Below are 19,515 nucleotides of genomic sequence, written 5' to 3' on the forward strand. Positions count from 1 at the left end.
AGCGTTTTTGCCGAATAGGTCGTCCGCGAATTGCGGAAAACAATAAACACGACGACGGGTGAATGTCCCAAAGCGAGTGTGAGAGAGTAAGAGCGTGAGCGAGAGAAAGAACGAGTCATAAAAGACAACGGCCGCGGAATATATATGTATGTATGCGTAATTAGTAGAATATAAATATGAGGTAGGTCGTGGGAGCACTAGAGTAACTATCCCAGTTTCGGGGAATCTAGAGACAGCAGAGATACAGAGACAGAGAGAGTGTGTTCTGGGTTTAGAGAAGCCGGACATGTAAGGAGTGTAATCCACTTCGTGTTAGATTCAATAAACGTATTGTTGCCGTCAATTAATTAATTTCGACTAGCCCGACACCAACGTCCTTACATTATAGACTCTTTATTACCTAAACTGGACTTTTGCCCTGGGTCTCAAAAGGGCACGAAGAAAATAATAGGGTGGAAAGATAAATAGATAAAAAATAAAAGAACATTCTACAGACATTTAATTTATACTTCTGGTTTTTGTAACATCGTCTGCAAGCAGATGTTTGATTGAACTAAGCGAATCTGTACACTGAAGTCAGAAAGTATAGAGTATAGAAAGTATAGAAATCTAGAAATTGGTTTCAATTATAATCACTTTTAGCGGTGTCTCAGTGAAGACACTCGGGCGCAAAGGGTTAAGCATTATCTTGATTTCATCTTCAAGCATTAAACCGTAAATGGTGAGTATAAAACTAATAAAATATAACTATGTCTCAGATTGTAAATTAACGCTTAGACTGTTTTAACCCAGAAATAATTGAAACTGACAGGTTTTAGCATAGTATGTTCGAAAAGATTGGCAAACAAGAAGATCGAGCACCAGCGGGTGCCTGATAAATGCGGTAGTAAAACGGATAAGAAAAAGTGTTTGAACCGAACGGTTCAAACCGTAGGAGGTATGTAGCCGCCATTTTAATGCGGTCGTACGCATACGCGACCCCATGCATGCACGTTAAAACGATTCCCTTCCTGCCTCTGTCGCGCGTCCTCTCTCTGTCTCTCTTCCTCCCTTCTCTCTCGGTCTGGAAAAAAAATGATCCGCTCAAAGGGAGACAGGGCAGAGAGATATCCCTCGGAAGGGCTGGTACAGGGTGTACCGTTTGTTTGACATCATTATTCTCGCTGCACGCACCAGCTTGCCGGAGATTTCGCGTGAAAATGGCCCCGTTGGATTAACGACGGCGCCGTTCTGCCATTTCCGAGTACTTTATAGACGGCACTTTTTTTCACGCTTATTAGACAACCCCCGGGGGAGAGATCATCGGGGTGACACGGATTTAATTCGACCCGAGGAATCTTGTTATTCGGCGAAAACGATCACGAATTTAAGCTGGAAACGAACAGCAGGAAATTCTTTTTTTACCGCAAAAACATTTTTTGAAAGTAACAAACCAACGTCATTGCGAAATCACGCGTTCATAGTTTCTGGTGAACGTGATCCGAGATCACGTGAACCTCGAGATCCGATGTATGCAACCCCTCATTCATGATGGATCACTTCATTTCAGGCTGTGTCGAGGAAAACGCATTAGGGGACTTTATGAAAACTTTATTTACCGACGATTACTTAACGATCTTTTAAGAATCAATAATCAAGACCAAAGGATTTTTTTAAGGAATTTTCCAATGTCTCTATCAGTGAAACAACATGATTTCATCATTTATACTGTGATTTAACCCCGCGTTTATTGTTCAGTTCAATTTGACCCACAAGTACTGACTGGAATATATAAATTGGTTTTTCTATTAATATAGTTGATTTACAGGGCTTATTATAGATGAAGCGTTAGAAAAAGTAGCTTGGACATCAAAGAAACTAATTCACCGCAATTCTCAAAAGCAACCAACTCAACAAACGAACACGAACGGCGTCTGAATACAACCAACAGGAAAAAAAATCGATGAGCTTCCGTAATTCGGAGGAAACATTCGCCCGGAAGCGTCGAAGCGGGTGTTTCCGGCGCAGGGCCCCCTTCCGCCGGCAATTTACAACAGACGAAATCTTTGAAATTTTAATTGTCCCGGGAGGGTGGAAGCGATTTAATTAAGAAGCCCGGAGTCGCTGTCTTCTGTCCTCCGTGAGACGTTTACGAGCCGCGAGAGTTACGGGGAAAAATCCTCGGCGAATTAACCGTAGACACCGCGCGGCGAACTTCGCTAATAATCCCGGTTTTAATTACCGCGACATCTGGGTGTCGCTTATAAACCCCGTCTATAATCTCCGGCCGGCAGTCATCCGGATTCTGACCATCGCGCAGGAGTTACAACCAGATAATTGTCGCGCAGTCAGGCACCTAAGACCCTTCTCGCAAATTTGGTTATACATACATAGTGTGCACTACGATGGTTATAACTTTTGTTCAACTTTCTGTCTTTATGTATTTCTTTCCTTTAACCACTTGCCGAAAATGCGGACTTTGTGCACTTATGACAAAAATGTGTAGAGTTAACACGGAACATTGAGAGCATTAGAAGAATTTAAAAATACTGTTATATTATTTTGAATTTATTGAACCTATTTAAGCAAAAAACAGATTTTTATTTTATTCCAGTTTTTCACAATCGAGGTGGAGAATTTTTACTTTGGGACCTGTGTAGAAAACTAGTTCAGAATATACAGATCCCGATACAAGTCGAGTAATTTGACAAATCAAATTTCGTTCTTTCGACACAGCCAACCGGAACTTGCCTTCTGTATATCCTGTGCAGCTCGCGTATGGTCGCTACTGTATATTTCGCAATGATCACCGTTTCGAATTCGAAATTTCTATATTAACGGACTTCTCTGAAGTTGTCCGGGAACTTCGCGGGGCTAATGGAAGGGCAGGCTCGTGCCTCGTTTATTGGTCGAATCGGGCTCTGGCCGGCCCCCGGCGAAGGATGTTTTATAACGAAATTTAAAGCGGCACGAGGCCGGCCGGGAACGCCTCTATCTCGAGATAATCAGCGCTTATTACCGAACAGGACAGGGGTTAATACGCAACGGCCGGCCGGCCAGGTGAATCACGCCAGGAATCACGGGTGCATGACGGAGCGGTGGCCTGCAAGTCAACGATTCACGATTTACCCCCTATGTCCTCCCTCGCATCGGCCTTCGCAGACTACCCTGTACAGAAGACACCTGCCCACCCCTCCACGCGTTCCCGAGTCCTGACTCGCACACGATCGCCATCCCGCAAACAAGCACGAGTCAGCGCGATGCGTATCGGCCCGAGAAGTCGTAAAGCCAGCTTGCGCTAATTCGACCTATCGTAACCGGTTCGATTATCTGCCCCGATCGTCCGCCGCTTCCGGTCTCTTTATCCAAAGTCGATTGCCCGCTCGAAAATTACTCCATAAACTAATTACCCCAATCGGAGCATTTATTTCCTTTCGTGCATACGAAGTTTATTCGTATTACTCGTGCTTAGAACGATCAAATTTTCTTATCAATTTCTTAGATACAAACTCTCTAATTATTTACTTGAAACCCAGCTCGACAGAAGCTTACACCAGTGCAACAGAAGACCACTCTCGATCAGCGTGGATCAATGGAGGATCGTGAAGAGAGGAGGCTCGTTAGCGGCTCGAATAATTGATAGAATGGAGGCTGAGTCCTTCACGCGACAAGATCGTAGCGATACTCACCGGTCTCTCGATCGCTCCTGTCCTCGGTTGTGTTTTCTCCAAGCATGTCCTGCAGCTGAAGTGGTTCTCGAACGCCGAGAAGAAGCTCTTCACCGGCCGCAATGTCCCTCACAGCCTCGTACACCATCTGTGGACAAAATCGCACCCTTGAATCTTCGCCCTTCGTCGCGAATCATCCCGAGATAGTACTAATAATAATATACACAATGCTAATATCGGCACATCAACTTTGGACGCTCATATCTCGATAATAATTTCCCCAAGAACAAAAGTATTCTAGCATTTTGAAAGCATTTTACATAGGTGTCCACTAAAATTTTCAATTCTAACGAATGCGTAGTTGAAAGTGGAAATTGTGAGATTTTGTCACAATATTTTTTGTTACTGCAATATCACACAAGTGTGCTCTCTTCCATGTGCTACAACTTTCGTCTGAAACATTGCTCCATATCGCCTATAATGTTCGGGTAATGGAACTATGTCCAGAAAACGGGGTTTTCAACGCACTGTGTGTCGCGCCGATAATCGCGATCGTTCCCGTCCCGAGAAAGAGCCGCTATCGAGCCATCGAATCGGCGTTGCAATAATTTTCCAGGGCCATCGCGCGCGGCCATTAAACTCTCGGTTCCGGGCGACACGTACTTTACATCCGAGTCCATAACGTTCGAAAGCGATCAAAGGATCTTTATGGTGTCCCCGAAAAGTCATTACCACGGCGATAGCTGCAGCGAGAGAACCGTGTCCCCTGTTCCCACAACGATCGCGGGGCGTGCACCAAGTCGAAACGACTCCGTGGGGTGACTTAATAACGAAACACCCTGTATACGATTTTGCTTGGGGCGCGAGGACTCCACAATACCATGTGCAGTGGTTCGCACAGATAGAGCATCGAAAGGACGCCCACATAAGGATCTACCACACATCCTGCGACCTCCATTCGCCTACCCTTGCGCGGCGACAAACATGTTTTCGATCTCGATGAAATCTCGTCTGTGACGCTTAGATGTGGAGGTAAAATTGTAGCCGTAGGTTCTTGCATGCATACACTAAGTGGTAGGCGGGTGTCTGTTTTAAAACGATCACATTTTCTGTCAAAATTAGTGAACTTTACTGGCTGTATTTTAATAGCGGTGGGTGTTAGTGTTAAAGACTGGCCTTTCTACTATGTGTATTTGAAAAATGAAAAAGATAGTTACACTTTAACCCTTTAGAAAAAAAAGCACTACCCTGAATCTTTACTTTTTCTGCCGTATCTCGGGGCGAATCTCTTTTTCCGGGAGAGATGCACCTATGAAATTAAATTCTCACGAAATTAAGATCAATATTGACAAAAATAGCCTGCACATGTCACGTTATAAAATGCAACGGTATGCATTCAAGCATTTTTTTCGAACCAAGGCCACTATGAATTGAGGCTACTATGCCATGATTCGAGCTCGTTTTTGAAACTCGACACCTGGAGGCACACCCCTCCAATTCGCAAATTTACATCGAACGGATCCCGGGAACTCTCGCCACTATTTAATCGAACGACAGCAAAGTGCAAGGTACTAGCAATATGGCAGTTGGACGTGCGCCGCGAACTTGCTCGCGGTTTCCGTTCCATCGCTCGTTAACGAGTCCCGGCACCGGTCGCCCCGGTGTGTTTCTTTTTTTTTTTATTAGTTTCGCCGCATGTAAGGTTCGGTCGGGACTGCCTCTGACACACTGTAATTATTCCTTCCTATTAACTGCAACTGTCGATCGCGAGCGCGCGCGTCAGTTGGGCCAATCGAACTCGTAAATGGTTGCGAAACGATACCGAAGTTCCGAAACAATTAAACAAGCCCGCGTCGTGTCACTGAACTGTGACCGGAAGCGCGTTGGAATCGATGAGAAATTTAGGAACATGATTAGGCTAATTACCTGTCCACCGATGAGCACGTGCCGCATGTTCACGGTGTGAGGACTGCTGGTGCTGCGAACGTATTTCAGCCAATTGTTCGTCTCGTGCGAGGCGTCCAACCAACCCCTCACTCCGCTGCCGGCTGTACGCACCTGCAAATCGTGGAAAAAGTTGCTAAAAATTCCCTTGTTTCAGCCACGGTTTTGTTTAACACGCGCCTCGTTCGATTCATTTAACGTTTCATTTGATTCTACCGTTTGACTCCGTCTTTGTGTTTAGATGGAAAGCTAATTAGGGGTAGCTAAATTATTTAGTCTTTATTTGATACTGTGATCTCGCGATTCTGTATCAATATCAATATCTGCATATTGATATCTATATCAGTATCTATATTATATCAATTTCATATCCATAAAATGAAAGGAAAGAATGGAAATATTCTAGGTAGGAAGAAATGTTTGATTTCGGAGTTAAAATAGCTCCGAGCGCAAAGGGTTAACATTTTTTAAACAAAAAGTTAATTTTTATTTCGCATAAAAGCAGACTGGTCATAAGAGAGGGGAACAAAGTCCCGAATTTTCCGCAGCCACTGTAAAGTGCTCCCCGCACCTGACGCGTTCGCAACGAGAATAAAAGGGAAGTGCGAGGTCCGCTAAGGGATGCATCGCGCCCCGTGCACGTGCGGAAAATAGTTCGAGCGACTGTCAATTTCCGGAGGCAAACCGCAATGTTTCGGATCCGGGACATTGCGTTTAACGGACTGACGCCCATCGGCGTGTCGCCCTCCTCTCATCACCCTTGCTCTATCTCTCTCTCTCTCTCTCGCTCTTTTACTGTTACTTCCCGCCGCAGCATCCAATAGGGTGCTGTCTGCTCCCTACTTTTAGGGCGAGACAAGTGATTTTTTCAATTGTCTTGCGCTCGGCCACGCAACGCTCCGAGACGCTTGGCCGGCCAAGCGTCTCACCCTGATACGCCCCTGGACACCCTGCGCCTTTCGATAGGACTTCTCCCAACTAATTCCACCCCTGCCGACACCCTCTTCTCACGCTGTAAACACATTTTGCACTTCCACCGTGCCGCTCGTTGTCAGAGCATGACACAACGCTATACAACTCTGACACTATGATATTTCACGATTAGACTGGGGATTTCTGTGCAAAAGAAAAATTCTCTGCATCGATTGCGAGACACGGGAGCCGAGCGGGAATCAATTCTCTCTTTAGCGTGTTTATTAAATTGTAAGAAATTGTAAGGAATCCTTCCATACTCGCACATCTGTGTCATGAACGCGCAAAATCCGCAGCGAATTGCATCCTGCAGTTCCTATTAAAACAATAGACGCTCCGCTCGAATGGGGAAGTGTCCTACGCTAATCCAGCGGTTATCATAGATGGATCTGAGAGCATATCGCAAGTCTGCGACCGGTGAATTTGCCGTACCACCTGCCGGTAGCTCTCGCAACTAGCTCTCGCCGCGGCCATAAAAATCAATGAATCTCGCAGGTGGATAAGCGTCTACCTTGCAGGTAAGTAATCACGGTTACCGAGCACCTGAGAACCGGGAGCTGTTCTCTCCTGGAGCGAGAGAAAGCGAGAGGTCCTGGCACCCGGGATAATCCTCGCAGCTCGAGTAAACTGTGAAAACATCGGATGATCCTTCTTGTATTTACTCGCGCATCGACACTTCCCGATTCGTGCTCAACAGCCTCCGATAAAACCGGTCGCTGTCGATCGCCGTCGAACCGTGCGAGCATTGCCACCGTTTCCCGACGAATCGAAATCGAAGAGAGGAGCCCCGATTCCCGATTTTCGGCGAGATCAATGATTTCTCGGGAGCCACCGTCGAGTATCACTGATCGACCCACGGTAGCTCAGGTAGCCGGCAGACTAGTAATACCCTGTAATGCGGGAATAAGAAGTGGGACAGTTTGGCGAAAGGGAACACGAAGAAAGAGGGTGTGAGGTGGCCGGGCCATAATGGCCAGTTTAGCAGGGCACGGCCGCTAAGGAGCGTTTCCGGAAGATGGGCACGAACGACCCGCCACAATGGAACCCTGCGACGCGACAGATTAGGATCTCCCGCGAGCGACACCTCCGACAATGATGCGCAAAGTTCGCCGATCCGTGAAACAGTATTCTCGCGGAAACACGTGGACTGAATGGAGATCTGGAGTTCGCGAATCTCTCCGTTGCTCCAGAACGAAATCGAGCGTGCCGAGTCTCGATGCGCGAGTTTCGAGCTTTCGAATTTCGATTTCGAGCAGGCTATTAAATTTCACCGAACGACGGACGTTAATAAATGGATCCTCCAGAGTGTAGGAGGGGGCGAGGTCTTTCACGGTTTTCGGGAAGAGGCTCGTGGCCCCGGGCTTGTGAAGCCCTCAGCGGGGACTTTGAGCGCTTTGTCGGCGCGCTTGGACATGTGCTAACAATTCGTAGGACAGATTTGTCTAGCCGTGGATCCCGTTCGCTCCCATAATCGTGGCACAGAGAAGCTGGTCTCTCGGAGGACCGGAGGGAGGGTTCCGAAGCTTCTCCCGTTGCAAGCGGAACGCGCATTAACGAGGGGATTCTTTGAAACCACGGCAAAAATAGTCGGGCATCTCCGACCCTGTGTTCCTTTCGCGCCGTTAACGTCGCGAGGTGGCGGAGAATTAATTGCGGGGGAGCATTATCTCGGCACAATGTCGACGGACACGCGGGAAAAGCGATCGCGGAAAAGGGAACACAGGACGCGGGTAACAAACGAGGCCGAAGCGGAAACAAACGAGCAGGGAGAAACGAGGAAAGAGAACCCGAGCGACGCCGCTTCGCTCTGCTCCGCTCCGCTCTGCTCCGCTCGGCATTGCTCTGCTTCGCTCCGCTTCAGCTCGGCGCTGCTCGAAGCGCGCGCACCACGCGAATAAATTATAATTGCATGATTCCTTGAGCCTCTTTGCCGGTTACGGCGCAGCACGCGCCGCCGCGGAATTGCTAAAATTGGCAGAAATGCGCGACCATTTTAATTACACCCGCGCGGCTTTCGCACCGATTTCTCTCTGCGAGAACACGCTCGCCTCGTCTCTCTCTCTCTCTCTTTCCGTCGCCGTGCTTGGAAAATCGACGCTTGGCCGAGGCTTGCGATGATAATTGAACGACGAACCTCGCTTCGATACCGCGTACACAGAGAACACGGAGGAAATGGCGAAATTGCGGGAACGTAAACCCTTCTGAGCTTTCTGTGCCAAATGGGCAATCACCAGTCGCTGGGAATTGTCGGGGAACGAGAACCAATTGTTTCAGAAAGCAAACTGTGAGTTTGTATATTTACCGCTGCTCTGAAAAATTGTACTTATCAAGATGTAGCTAGGCTTCCATTTAAAAATTTAGCTGCAATAATTGCAAACAATTCCAAAAGTACGAACCACGATTGCCGAAGCTTTTTGAAGGTTTCGACACGCTCGGAACTGGGACATTCTGGTCTTGGAAAGCCCTGGAAAGGACGAAGATCCGCAGGACGTTCTGTCAGCAGAGGAATCCTCTTCTGCGCAGCATGGGTCCGGCAGGACAACCGTGTCTCACACAAAACACGCGATCGTCTCCTTTTCCATTGTAACCTCACACCTCCAACAAAAACGAGTCGACGAAAGATCGCTCCACGTCGGTCCGGGTTTTACCGAAAATACCCCACGAGAAAGGAGGACGTTAGGCCGGCAGACAGCGCGCGGCAGATCCTCCAGGATCTTCCTGAATGGACCCTCATAGCCGGCGAGGTTCCGAAGGATCTACCACCGAGCAACGACCGATCCTTGATCGTGATCTTTGCCGTCGAACGACACCTCTATCCGGCCAGTTGGCCCGTCACGTGGAACGTGTCCATTCACAAAATTAAGATATCGCAGCCCTACCTGGATCCTCGATCTTCGGCGATCCTTCCCGGGACTTTGTGAATGGGACACCACCATTCACACGAATCGAAGAAGAATTGTGTAGCAATTATGGACAGCTATGATTCGAAGCTAACGCTTAAATTGGTCCATAGGTAGTGTCGTTTGAAACGCATATTCCTTAAAAATTGTATGAAATAAATCCTATCTTGTCGCAATTATAAAGCGACACGGATCAATCGATAATTCCAGTGTTAATCTTCAGATTAAATCTTCCAACTTCAGGGTCCGCTCCGGGTCTTCCCAGGACCGATTTTCGGATCGGACGATCGGATCGATGCAAAGATCGAGCGCCACCTACGAGAGGAACGGCGCAAAACGGAGAAGAGTTAAACGGGCGGGAGAATAAATGAGCGGCATTCATTGTCCACGGCTAACTTATGGCACCGCCGGGAGGAGAGGGCGAAGCGTGTCCGACCAGGGACGGAAGTTATGAATAAAACGGATCGATAGCGTATGATAGTCCCGTGATGGCCGACGCAAAAATGCTTTTAGCCGACACAGCGTGTCCTCCCCCGCCTGGGAAAACCCATCTCCCGGCTTCTTTCCCGGTGCCGTCAGCCACGAGTCGCAACTTTGCAGAACCGTTCTCGAGGATTTTTCACGCATCGGAGCGGGATCGATAACAATTTTCGAAAAAGCATTTTTTTCAGGAAGTCGATCGTGCGAAGTGGCCAACTCGATCGAAGTCTCTTGGAAAATGTCCGAATTAACCCTTTTCACTCGAAGCTACATTGACTCCGTTCTATTTAATTTAATATATGTTTGTTATATGCAACCTTTCTCAGTTTGTCTATACAAAATTCATATTGACTCGTGTCACACTTGAACAGCAAATTCGATGGATTTATTACAAAAATGAATACGCGAGACGGAAAACTGTGAAAGCATTAAACGAATTTGAGAGCGTTATTATATTAATTTCGACTTATTAAAATGACCAAAAGAAGTAATACTCATTCCTGCGATGAACGGGAGGATGATGACCGGGGCGCGGCCGTTATTATCGTCATTGGACGCAACAATGGCGTATCGAATTCTATACTACTCTCCCCTGCCTCTCCAGAAGCGAAAGAGGAACAAGCTGCGCGCCCCGTCGAATTTCCCAGAGTTTCCAGAAATTCGTTGGGCGTCCCGCGGCGGGGGAGAGCCGAAACGGTCAATTATCATCCCCTAAATAACAGGACTGTTTACGATTCCGTGCGTCGTGCAGCTCGAACGCGATCCCCCGACCGAACGCGGCATTAACCGTTGGCGACATCTTTGCTTAATTTCCTCGCGCAGTTTAAAGCCCTCCCCCCGAAGGGAGGTGGGACGATTCCCAGCGACTGACGGAGCCTTCCGGCAGTCTTAGTCACTCCTTAATTAATTTCTGGGACGAGCCAAGCTCCTGGAACCACCGCTCCATCCCGTTCATCCTCGGGAGCAGCGACGAAGCGGCCTGCACGAAATTCACTAATTCCTACACCGCCAGAAGCGGATTCGACCGATTCGCCGAGCGAAGGTTAATTGCATTTTTGATAACCAATCGCGCCACGTATTCCGTCCGCCATAAATCAACCTCCTTGTTACGCAAGCGGCGGCGTATCGGTACTTAATCGATCGTCCGACGCCAATCGGAAGACGATCGAGGCTCGCAGCAGATTAAACCAGTTTCTTGCGGCGAGTATTGTAAGGTCTCGATACAGGTTTGTAACATATTATTGTTAGACTGAGGTTTTTGTGCATTTGTGACAAAAGTGAGTTGGTGAAACATGGAACGGTAGAAAGATAAAAGGAATTTAAAAGTATCGGTACGTTATGATCAACTTATTGAAATTATTAAAAGAGGGAACAAATTTTTGATTCGGTTCCAGTACCTTGTAAATCATGCAGAAAATAGCGTTTGATACAAGTGACAGCTCGGTCCCGAAGTTTCCATATTATCAAGAGATTATTGCAGTTGATTTGCCGTGTTTCCCGGAGATTGGACACGCGTTTCCCCGTACTTGACCCACTTGACTCGTAGCAGGAAAGTAATGCAAGTAATGACGGAGCAAACGGTGCCCTCCGACCCGTGTCTAACGCGAAACAGATGCCACCCCCGACCGACTAGGAACCTCTTTCGGCCCCCATCCAGCGTGTTTCTAAGGGAAGCTACCCTCGGCGTATCTAGCGGTATAAATTATATCCGAGTCGCGTCACTGCCAGCCCCTTATATGATCGATCATTAGAGAGGCTGGCCTGCCAGAAAATTTGCCAAAATCGGCTGATTCGATTTTCCTCGAGATCTGAAGCCAGGCCCCACCCCCTAAGCCGGGACTCCTCCGGCCAGCGAACGACGCACAGTTCAGAGGAAAACACTTGACTTATATCAAAGATATTTTGTAATTCTCGTGTGCAAGGTTCATCCAACATATATATTTTAACGTTAACGTACGATACGAATGATTTTTGTAAGGGTAAAATTTAACTTGGCACAACACATTCGCTACCAGCCTCACGTGTGATGCTAAGGCTTGATGCTCTAATATGTATAACAAATGCACTACAGCAGTTTTTTGTTGCTATATACTAAGTACAGTCTTTGCTCGATATATGTCCCAAATATCTAGTCGATAAGAGTCCCAGAATTATCCCCACTGCCGCGAGGTATAGACAGCTTCGCTATTCTTTTCTACGTTCGGCAGTGTATCAAAGAATAATATCTTCTAGCCGATATATGTCCCTGGGTAGACCCGTGTTCTGGACATATACCAAGCAGACACTGTACTTCGAAAATTGCATTTGGACCAGCTTCTCGGGACCCGGCTAGGCTATTTCTCCTTTGACGAATGATCGGGTCGGCCAAGTTTCTTGGAAGCTGGCGAACAAGCCCCGATATATCGGGAGCCGTACAAAGCCCTGATCTAATTAGCCGATATTCGTGATTAGGGCTGCGTTACGCGATTCCGGTGTGTTCCTCCACGCAAGTGCATCCCGATTCATGAATCCCTCCGGAACACAGGGGACAATTAAGTCGACGGTCGGAAACCGCGCAGCTCAGGCTTACCGGCGGCGTCGTGATTAATGCAGACCAATAGCGGAAGGCACACACGCGAAACGCCTCCAGGCCGCAGTGTATTCCTGTGTATATTGAACTTAGGCTACCTCCACGTACCTGACCAGATTAGTTCGGTCATTGTGGCGGAACCTGCGCGCTGCCCGTGTGCACACAATCTGTCAAACCGCGCGAGGGATCGCAAGCTGCAAATTCTGCCGATCTCGCCGGTGATATTCGGAGCGATACTACCCTGAAGAATTCAACGGCTCCCGTTAATCCGAGAAATCGTCGCAACGAACGCGATCTCGATGGCACGGAGTTACAGGTTCACACTGACGGTCGCAATTTCGCGAAAACCGCGCGGACATCATCGAATTGATCGAACGTCCCCGTGAAACGCGATTTCTTCTCTTCCCCCCGTTCTTTCCCGCCCGGGGAACAATGACTGGCCCCGTTGATTGCTTTTCGAGTCGCGGTCGGGATTGAGTTTGCATTTTGAATGCGTCGCGGCGGGCAAGCAGAACGCACGCCCGCGATGAATATTATGGACAACGACACGCAAATTTCATGATGGGTCCATTAACCGTACCGGTGCCGAAAACTGCACCCCGGTTTTCGTAAATTAAACGTATTCCTGGCCGCCAACCCCTGTCTCGCGTTTGTTCGTTGGAACTGTTACTGTTGGAAGGATTCCCCAAAATAAGGTGAAGAGATTTACTGTAACCCCCCCTGACTCTGAGGAATATTTCAAAATTAATTACGAAAAGTCAGATTATCAAGTGCCGCGTGTTTTAATACTTTCTAGAATGTGCAGAAAGCTAAAGAAAATATAGAAATGATAGCAGAAGTGTTCTCAAGAATAATAATTATTTTTAACGAGCGCTGTCGAGCAGGACCCGGTTAGGGGAGCCAATTTTCGAAAATCCCGTGCAGCTCTGTAACCGTTAACTACGTCGTTACCGCATCAAACGGCCGAGACATTGTTTCCGTCAAAGGGCAGAAATTCGCAGCGGTGGGGGGATCGGATCTGCGAAAGATTTCGAAATTTCTTGGGAGGAGGGGTCGGGTAATCGTCTCCGTTCTACGTATCCGGGTGCGTTGCCCCCCCCCCCTCCCCCCTTCTTCTCCGGCCAAAGAGTAACCGGTCCCGCGGATCCGAGACAATCGGCGGCACATCAAAGGCGGCGATTGTTTCCCGTAAATTATAACCGGGAGAGAGCACTTGCTCGACTTCTCGTTATGAGTTGGCGAACAAGTTCAATTAAGTTCACACCGGCGAAGACGAGAAACGGCTTCCTACACACGCCGAGGCCCTATCCGGCGTCTGTACCGTCATCAACCCCATGGAACTACCTAAACGCCGGAGACAGAGAACCGGGAGAGACCGACAGAGGGAGAACGTCGGCGAGGGGACAGAGAAGCGGAGAGACCGGTGACAATGAGAAACCAGGGAGCCAATGCGTTTATTATCAACTCGCAAAGTTTCGGAACCGCCCCTTTCGGAACGCAGGCCGTTTCAAATTCGCGATATTAGCCGCGTCTTAACGATCCTCCCCGTCGAATAAAAACGACACACTCATATTAAACATATTGCGAAAGAAAATTAACTTCTAGTTCACTCCAGTTTGTTGCAGTTCATGTACAACATTTTTCTTACTGCCCAAATTAACCCCTTGCCGTACTTTGACGAGTCTGGCTCGTCATGAGGATTTCGGACCAAACGTAAACATTAACATTGCGAGTCAGGTTCGTAGTCGTAATATCACGTCAAACATAAATATCACGAGTCCAACTCGTATTCAAAAGTTCGAACCAAACATGAATTGGCATTTGGGCCCGAATTCTTCCGAGCGTAAAGGTACGGCAAGGGGTTAACAATAAATATTGCCAATAAGCTTACGTAAAGGCTGCAGGATCTCTCCATTTAATTTGTACGCGAAGGGGTTAACTAGATTATAGTGTAGGGTGAGAACTTCGTTACCAATAACACTAGGCTTGCAGAGGACTAAAAGTGATTATTTTACATTGGGTTGTAAAAATAAGAAAATTGTATTCAATTAGATTTTCAGCCATTTTTATTGTAACATGTGCTCATAGAAAGCGGTCACAAGTGCGTCCTCGCACTCTTAATAATTTTAAATTAAAAAATTTCGAGTCCGTAATTTAGACGGGTCTCGTAAGTCTAGTGTTAATAACGCTGATCATTGTTACGAACGGAATAAACGAAACTCGCGCGAAGCAGAGAAAATCCGCGCGGCGTTCGACGCGCTAATTGAAAGGAGCTCGTACCCTAATAGTCGCCGAATAAATTTAATAAACTGCAGGCTCCCAGGAGCAACGGGATGTCGGCCGGGATATCTTTGGTGTCAACTGGGGCGGTCGATTGCAGCGGGTCGAAGGTCCGGGGAGGTGGGGGGTGACGAAGAGCGTCGAGGAGAGCGATGTCTTTTGAAGACGATGATTCCTAGGACGCGTCTCCATTGTACGGGACAGCCGGGTCAGCCTGGCGACCGGGCAACACGTGTCTGTTATGTCTATTATCGACAGATAGTGGGGTAACGAGCGGACGAGATTTATCACCCTCCGGTTGCCACCCCAGAGAAACGAGAAGCCGAAGGGTACGATGGGGTGGCGAAGCGAGAGAGCAGCCCGGTTTACAGCTGGTTTCACAGAAAGAAAGCCCCGGTTAAAGCCTTACAGTTGAATCTCGGTGCGTGCCGGCTCCTCTCGGCGAAAGTGCACGCAAGAGACCGATCGAGATTCGTAGGACCGAGATCCACCGATATCCGAGGGAACAAGACAATCGTCTGACGAAGAAGCAGAAAATTTCTCTAATTTTCTATAAAGTCGCGGAGAAACGGAACGCAAGGGTTCCTCGAGGGGAGAGAAGCCAGAACTCGTTGCCGGGAGAATTTAAATGTCAAAATATACACGTTAACGATTCGGACCGTACAAAGCTGTGTCATAGGTGCATTAACATAATAGGAGAAGGTGCGGCCGCGAGCGAGCCTGACCGAACCCGTCAATCAAAAAACCCGGTCCTCGAGAAAAGGGCTAGTTAGCCGCCGGTGGCCCCTTGCGTTCTCGTCCTTGCCAAGGATAACGTATGAAGCCCTCGGTGCATGCCGAACGGAAATTTCGCAGCGCTCAGCACCGAATTTCCCAATTTCGTTTATTTCATACGCTGCGAGCTGTCATTACCGCGTATTTAGTATTAACAGTACTTATTGTACTATGTTACAACGTGCTCACTTGTTAAAGACGAGAGCATTTGGCAATACGAGTTTCAGACTCCAAGATTTGAAGCAACAACGTCTGAGAAATTAGTCTGACTTTCCTGAAAAGGTTATCAATTTGTTTAATAAAAATTTCTTATATCTGCAGGGCTTCTGAAGTACTGCGCTGCAACTTAAGGAGAAGTTGTGACATCTTCTTTGAAATAATGGTCTAAAAGAAACTATCGGACCACCTTACGATAGCGTTCATTGGAAGCTGATTGCGATTGCTATTGCCACTGAAATATTCGTTGCAATAAATCATTGGCTGTAGACCGTAACACGCTCTGAATAATCGGTGGGTAGACTGTTGATACTCGAAGAGCGTAGCAGAGCCGAGGCGAAATAAGTATCGTCGGAGAAATGTTTCGTCGAAGGGTTGCGAGTCCTAGCCCGTTGACCGGTGCATGATTCGCATGATGACCGGGGGATCCTGGTCCGGTGGCACAAAGCCGGATATTCCCCGCGCCACTTGATTGTCACTTGTTTCCTGCCGATCTTTTCCCTGGCCGCTTCTTTCTCCGGTTACAGAAATTCAAATGGCGAGGATCACGGGTCCCCGCGGTAACCCTACGCCTTGAGAAATCGAAGGTCAGTCGGTGTCGAACCCAACACCCTTCTGTCGATTCGCGAAACTCGGCCGATACTTGCAAAAAGGAAAGGGAGAGGGAGAGGGAGAGGGAGAGAGCCGACGCGCGAATCGAGGAAGGCTTCCGTCGACGTAAGGAACCGAGTCCTGAAGGAGGAGAAGGTGGAGAAGCAAAGGGGGTCGAGCATAATGTGGCTCATTGTCGAATCACTTCCGGGGCTTGACCTCCAGCAACGCCCCTAGGACCAGTTCACCTGGACAATGTCCACGAATAATGGGGCGCCGGTGTTACGCATTGTGCCGACGGAACGACGGACACGTCGATTGTCTACATGCATACGGATCGGGCAAGAATTTAATAATATCCACAATAAGGGAACCACCTACGTTCCCCGAGGATACTTGCGGAAGCCCTCGCATAAGTGGTGGGCGTGCGAGGAAAACCAGTCCGGTCCGTTCTCCGGACATTGTTATTTCAATGAAGATCGTTTCTGGAGGAAACACGAGAAGGGTGCGCGCGTAATGCGCTCGTCGATTAACGCTAGATCTGCCCTAAATACCGTTGGTCGAATTGTTACAGCCGCTTGCATAGATCGAGGATTTCACAATCGAAATGGTGCGACATTGCTAGACTGTGGATTTTCGTGCAAAATAAAAATTGTCTGCGTTCATTGCAAGAAACGGAAGACACTCAGGAATCTCATTCTCTAAAATATTTCAATCTTTTAATCCACAGTCCACTACTGTAGCAGAAGCGTATTTATAATTTCGATAATAGTTGGATAAAAAATGTGAGGCTGTTTGAACGCCAAGGTTTGTCATGAAGTAACGTTTTCGAACAGGGATTTTTGCGGAAAGCGAGCGAGGGTGGTTCGAAAAAGGCTGCCCCACGCGCGCGGTCTCTTTTTGCGGGCACGATTCCTCTCATTATTGGACAGTGGGGTGGCTCTCGTGCGGTTTACGCGAGGACACGCTTCGTCGAGAGTCGCCATTTATATGATTTGTCAGCGACATACGCCGCTAATGGCACGGCCTTCCAGCCGATTTCACGAAAAAGTGGTCCGCGCGATCATCGAGCCGCGTGCGCCCGCTTCACTATGAAAAACAACCGATCTTCCGCTCCTTTTTTCTCTGTCTACCTCTCGATCCCCTCGCGATCTCTTTGCTCGCGTCCTCGAGGGGCCGTCAGCGATCACGCGGAAGAATCGACGATGCTTCCAATATGCCGATCAACGAGCAGCGAACGGCAATTTCGAGGGGGTGGCCGATTCTACGGATCGCGGAACCGGACGACCCTCGTGTCCCACATGAAAATCCTGGCTTCGACGAAAGCACTCATCCTCGGCGAACAACATTATTACCTTTTCGATAATAATGCAAATTTACGAAGCGAGGTTTCTGGGACGTCTACATTCCGGAGGTATGAAGGAGATGACAATATTTTCTATTGGTTAACCCTTTCGCTATGGAAAATTTTGATACTATCAACTATGCTGTGCTTAGCAGAATTTTTGCAGAAGGTATGCTGGAATAGTCAAAACGCAGAATCGTATTCTATCAAACTCATAGTATTTAGTTATTCATATTCTGCACTGAATTGTTAGCAGATACTAGTTAAACAGTGAAATTACGCTTTATTGAACGTTCGTTACAATCATTGCAAACGAAACGTAAAGTGAGCGCGTATAAGCGCCAGCAGTGTGTCAGTAGTAGAATTTCAAAACGGTGGTAGCGAGAGGGTAAAATAAAAATTTCTCTCTCCAGGGACCCAGAGAATATGACACTATCAAATCTGAGCCAATATTGTGAAGAAGTTTCTCCACAATAGGAATCTTCGAGAGCGAATCCGTTTTTGCACAAAGGTTAAAAAAGTACGGGATGACCAATAAATGTAGGATCGCATCGGAAGAGCGTAACAAGGGCGACCGATGCAATAAACGCCACAAGATTGATCATTTGAGGTGGGTTCTCGAGATCACTCGGCAAATTGGAGCCGTACCCTCGACGCGAGGGTCTCACGGGCGAGTGAGCTAAGCCCAAGATTGGTTTAGTCGCCACGAAGGCACGCCGCGACTCTGCGGATCACGCGTCACCGAGCAAAACGCAACCGGAAAGAGAGGATCCTCCCCTTTCTGGCTCTTCCTCCCGGTTTTCCGACAGTTTCTCGTCGCCAGCCCTCCGCGAGGATCCGAAAAACGAGGATCGGTCGGCGTGGCAGGTGGGGTACCACCGATACCTCCCTTCCAAACCGTCTCCCTTCCGCTTCAGGTGTGTATACCGTAAGTGTCCACGAAATGCAGGGAAAATGCTCGATTTAGGGGATCGTTTTTTGCACCCTCTTGCCGGGGTCTGTTCACGCGACACGCCTAATTCACTATCTTCGCGCTACAAAAATTCTGTTGACGATAATTAGACTGCGGATTTTGTAGGCAATTTCATTCGTCATTTATAGGCAATTTATATGTATATTTTTTATAGGGAAATCAATCATACTACTCGCTCTAGCTTTTTATTCTGCATAAGGACTTGCAGTCATTACGTCCAACAGTAAAGCGCTTAAAATGAGATCGTAAAACGAAACACGATTCACTGATTTGGGGTATACGACATATAGAATTGAAATAAGCTTCAAAGAGTGACACAATGCTCTCGAATTTTTGTAAAATTTCTGCCATCTCGAATCGCGCCCCGAGTTCCGTCCCAGAAAACGTACCGACGATTCCGCTTGGATCCCCTTTGATCGCGCGAGAAGTTCGCTCTTTCCCGGGGAATGTGAGAAAAGGATTAGGCTTAGGGGATAGCGTGCGAATCGAGCGAAAGGGATCCCTCCTAGATTTCTCCAATTTCAGAAAAGGATCACGCTCTCGGTCGACGGTTGGGTTCGTTACGAGCAGTGTGTGATGTAAATCGCGGTTTCAGCGATTCCACGGATTTCCAGCAGACAAAATCATTTTTTTTCGTTCCTCCCCTCGTAACCGTCGTATGTTTTCTTCCGAGGTATCGAGACGACGACATACAAGTAAAAACATTTTCTCTATAACGTGAACACGGTGAGAATTGAAACGGGGGGCCAGAGAGATCTCTGCCGGCGATGCTTTCCGCTTTCTCGTTTCTCCGGTCGTGCGCTCGCACGTTCGCGCGCGCGTGG

At 47.9% G+C, this 19,515-nt stretch overlaps 1 protein-coding gene across 3 annotated transcripts in view; it reads right to left on the bottom strand.

The window, feature by feature from the left end:
• Positions 1 to 19,515, bottom strand: part of LOC143359717 (transcription factor hamlet) — a 78,084-nt gene that overhangs the window by 9,564 nt on the left and 49,005 nt on the right. For all 3 annotated transcript variants that reach the window (XM_076797864.1, XM_076797865.1, XM_076797863.1), the window contains exons 4-5: positions 5,574 to 5,705; positions 3,669 to 3,795 (exon numbers count right to left, since the gene is read on the bottom strand). In XM_076797864.1, the coding sequence (XP_076653979.1) occupies positions 3,669 to 3,795; positions 5,574 to 5,705 (259 nt within the window). The remainder of the gene's footprint in view (positions 1 to 3,668; positions 3,796 to 5,573; positions 5,706 to 19,515) is intronic.

This window comes from Halictus rubicundus, chromosome 12 (assembly GCF_050948215.1).
Source record: "Halictus rubicundus isolate RS-2024b chromosome 12, iyHalRubi1_principal, whole genome shotgun sequence".
NCBI lineage: Eukaryota > Metazoa > Arthropoda > Insecta > Hymenoptera > Halictidae > Halictus > Halictus rubicundus.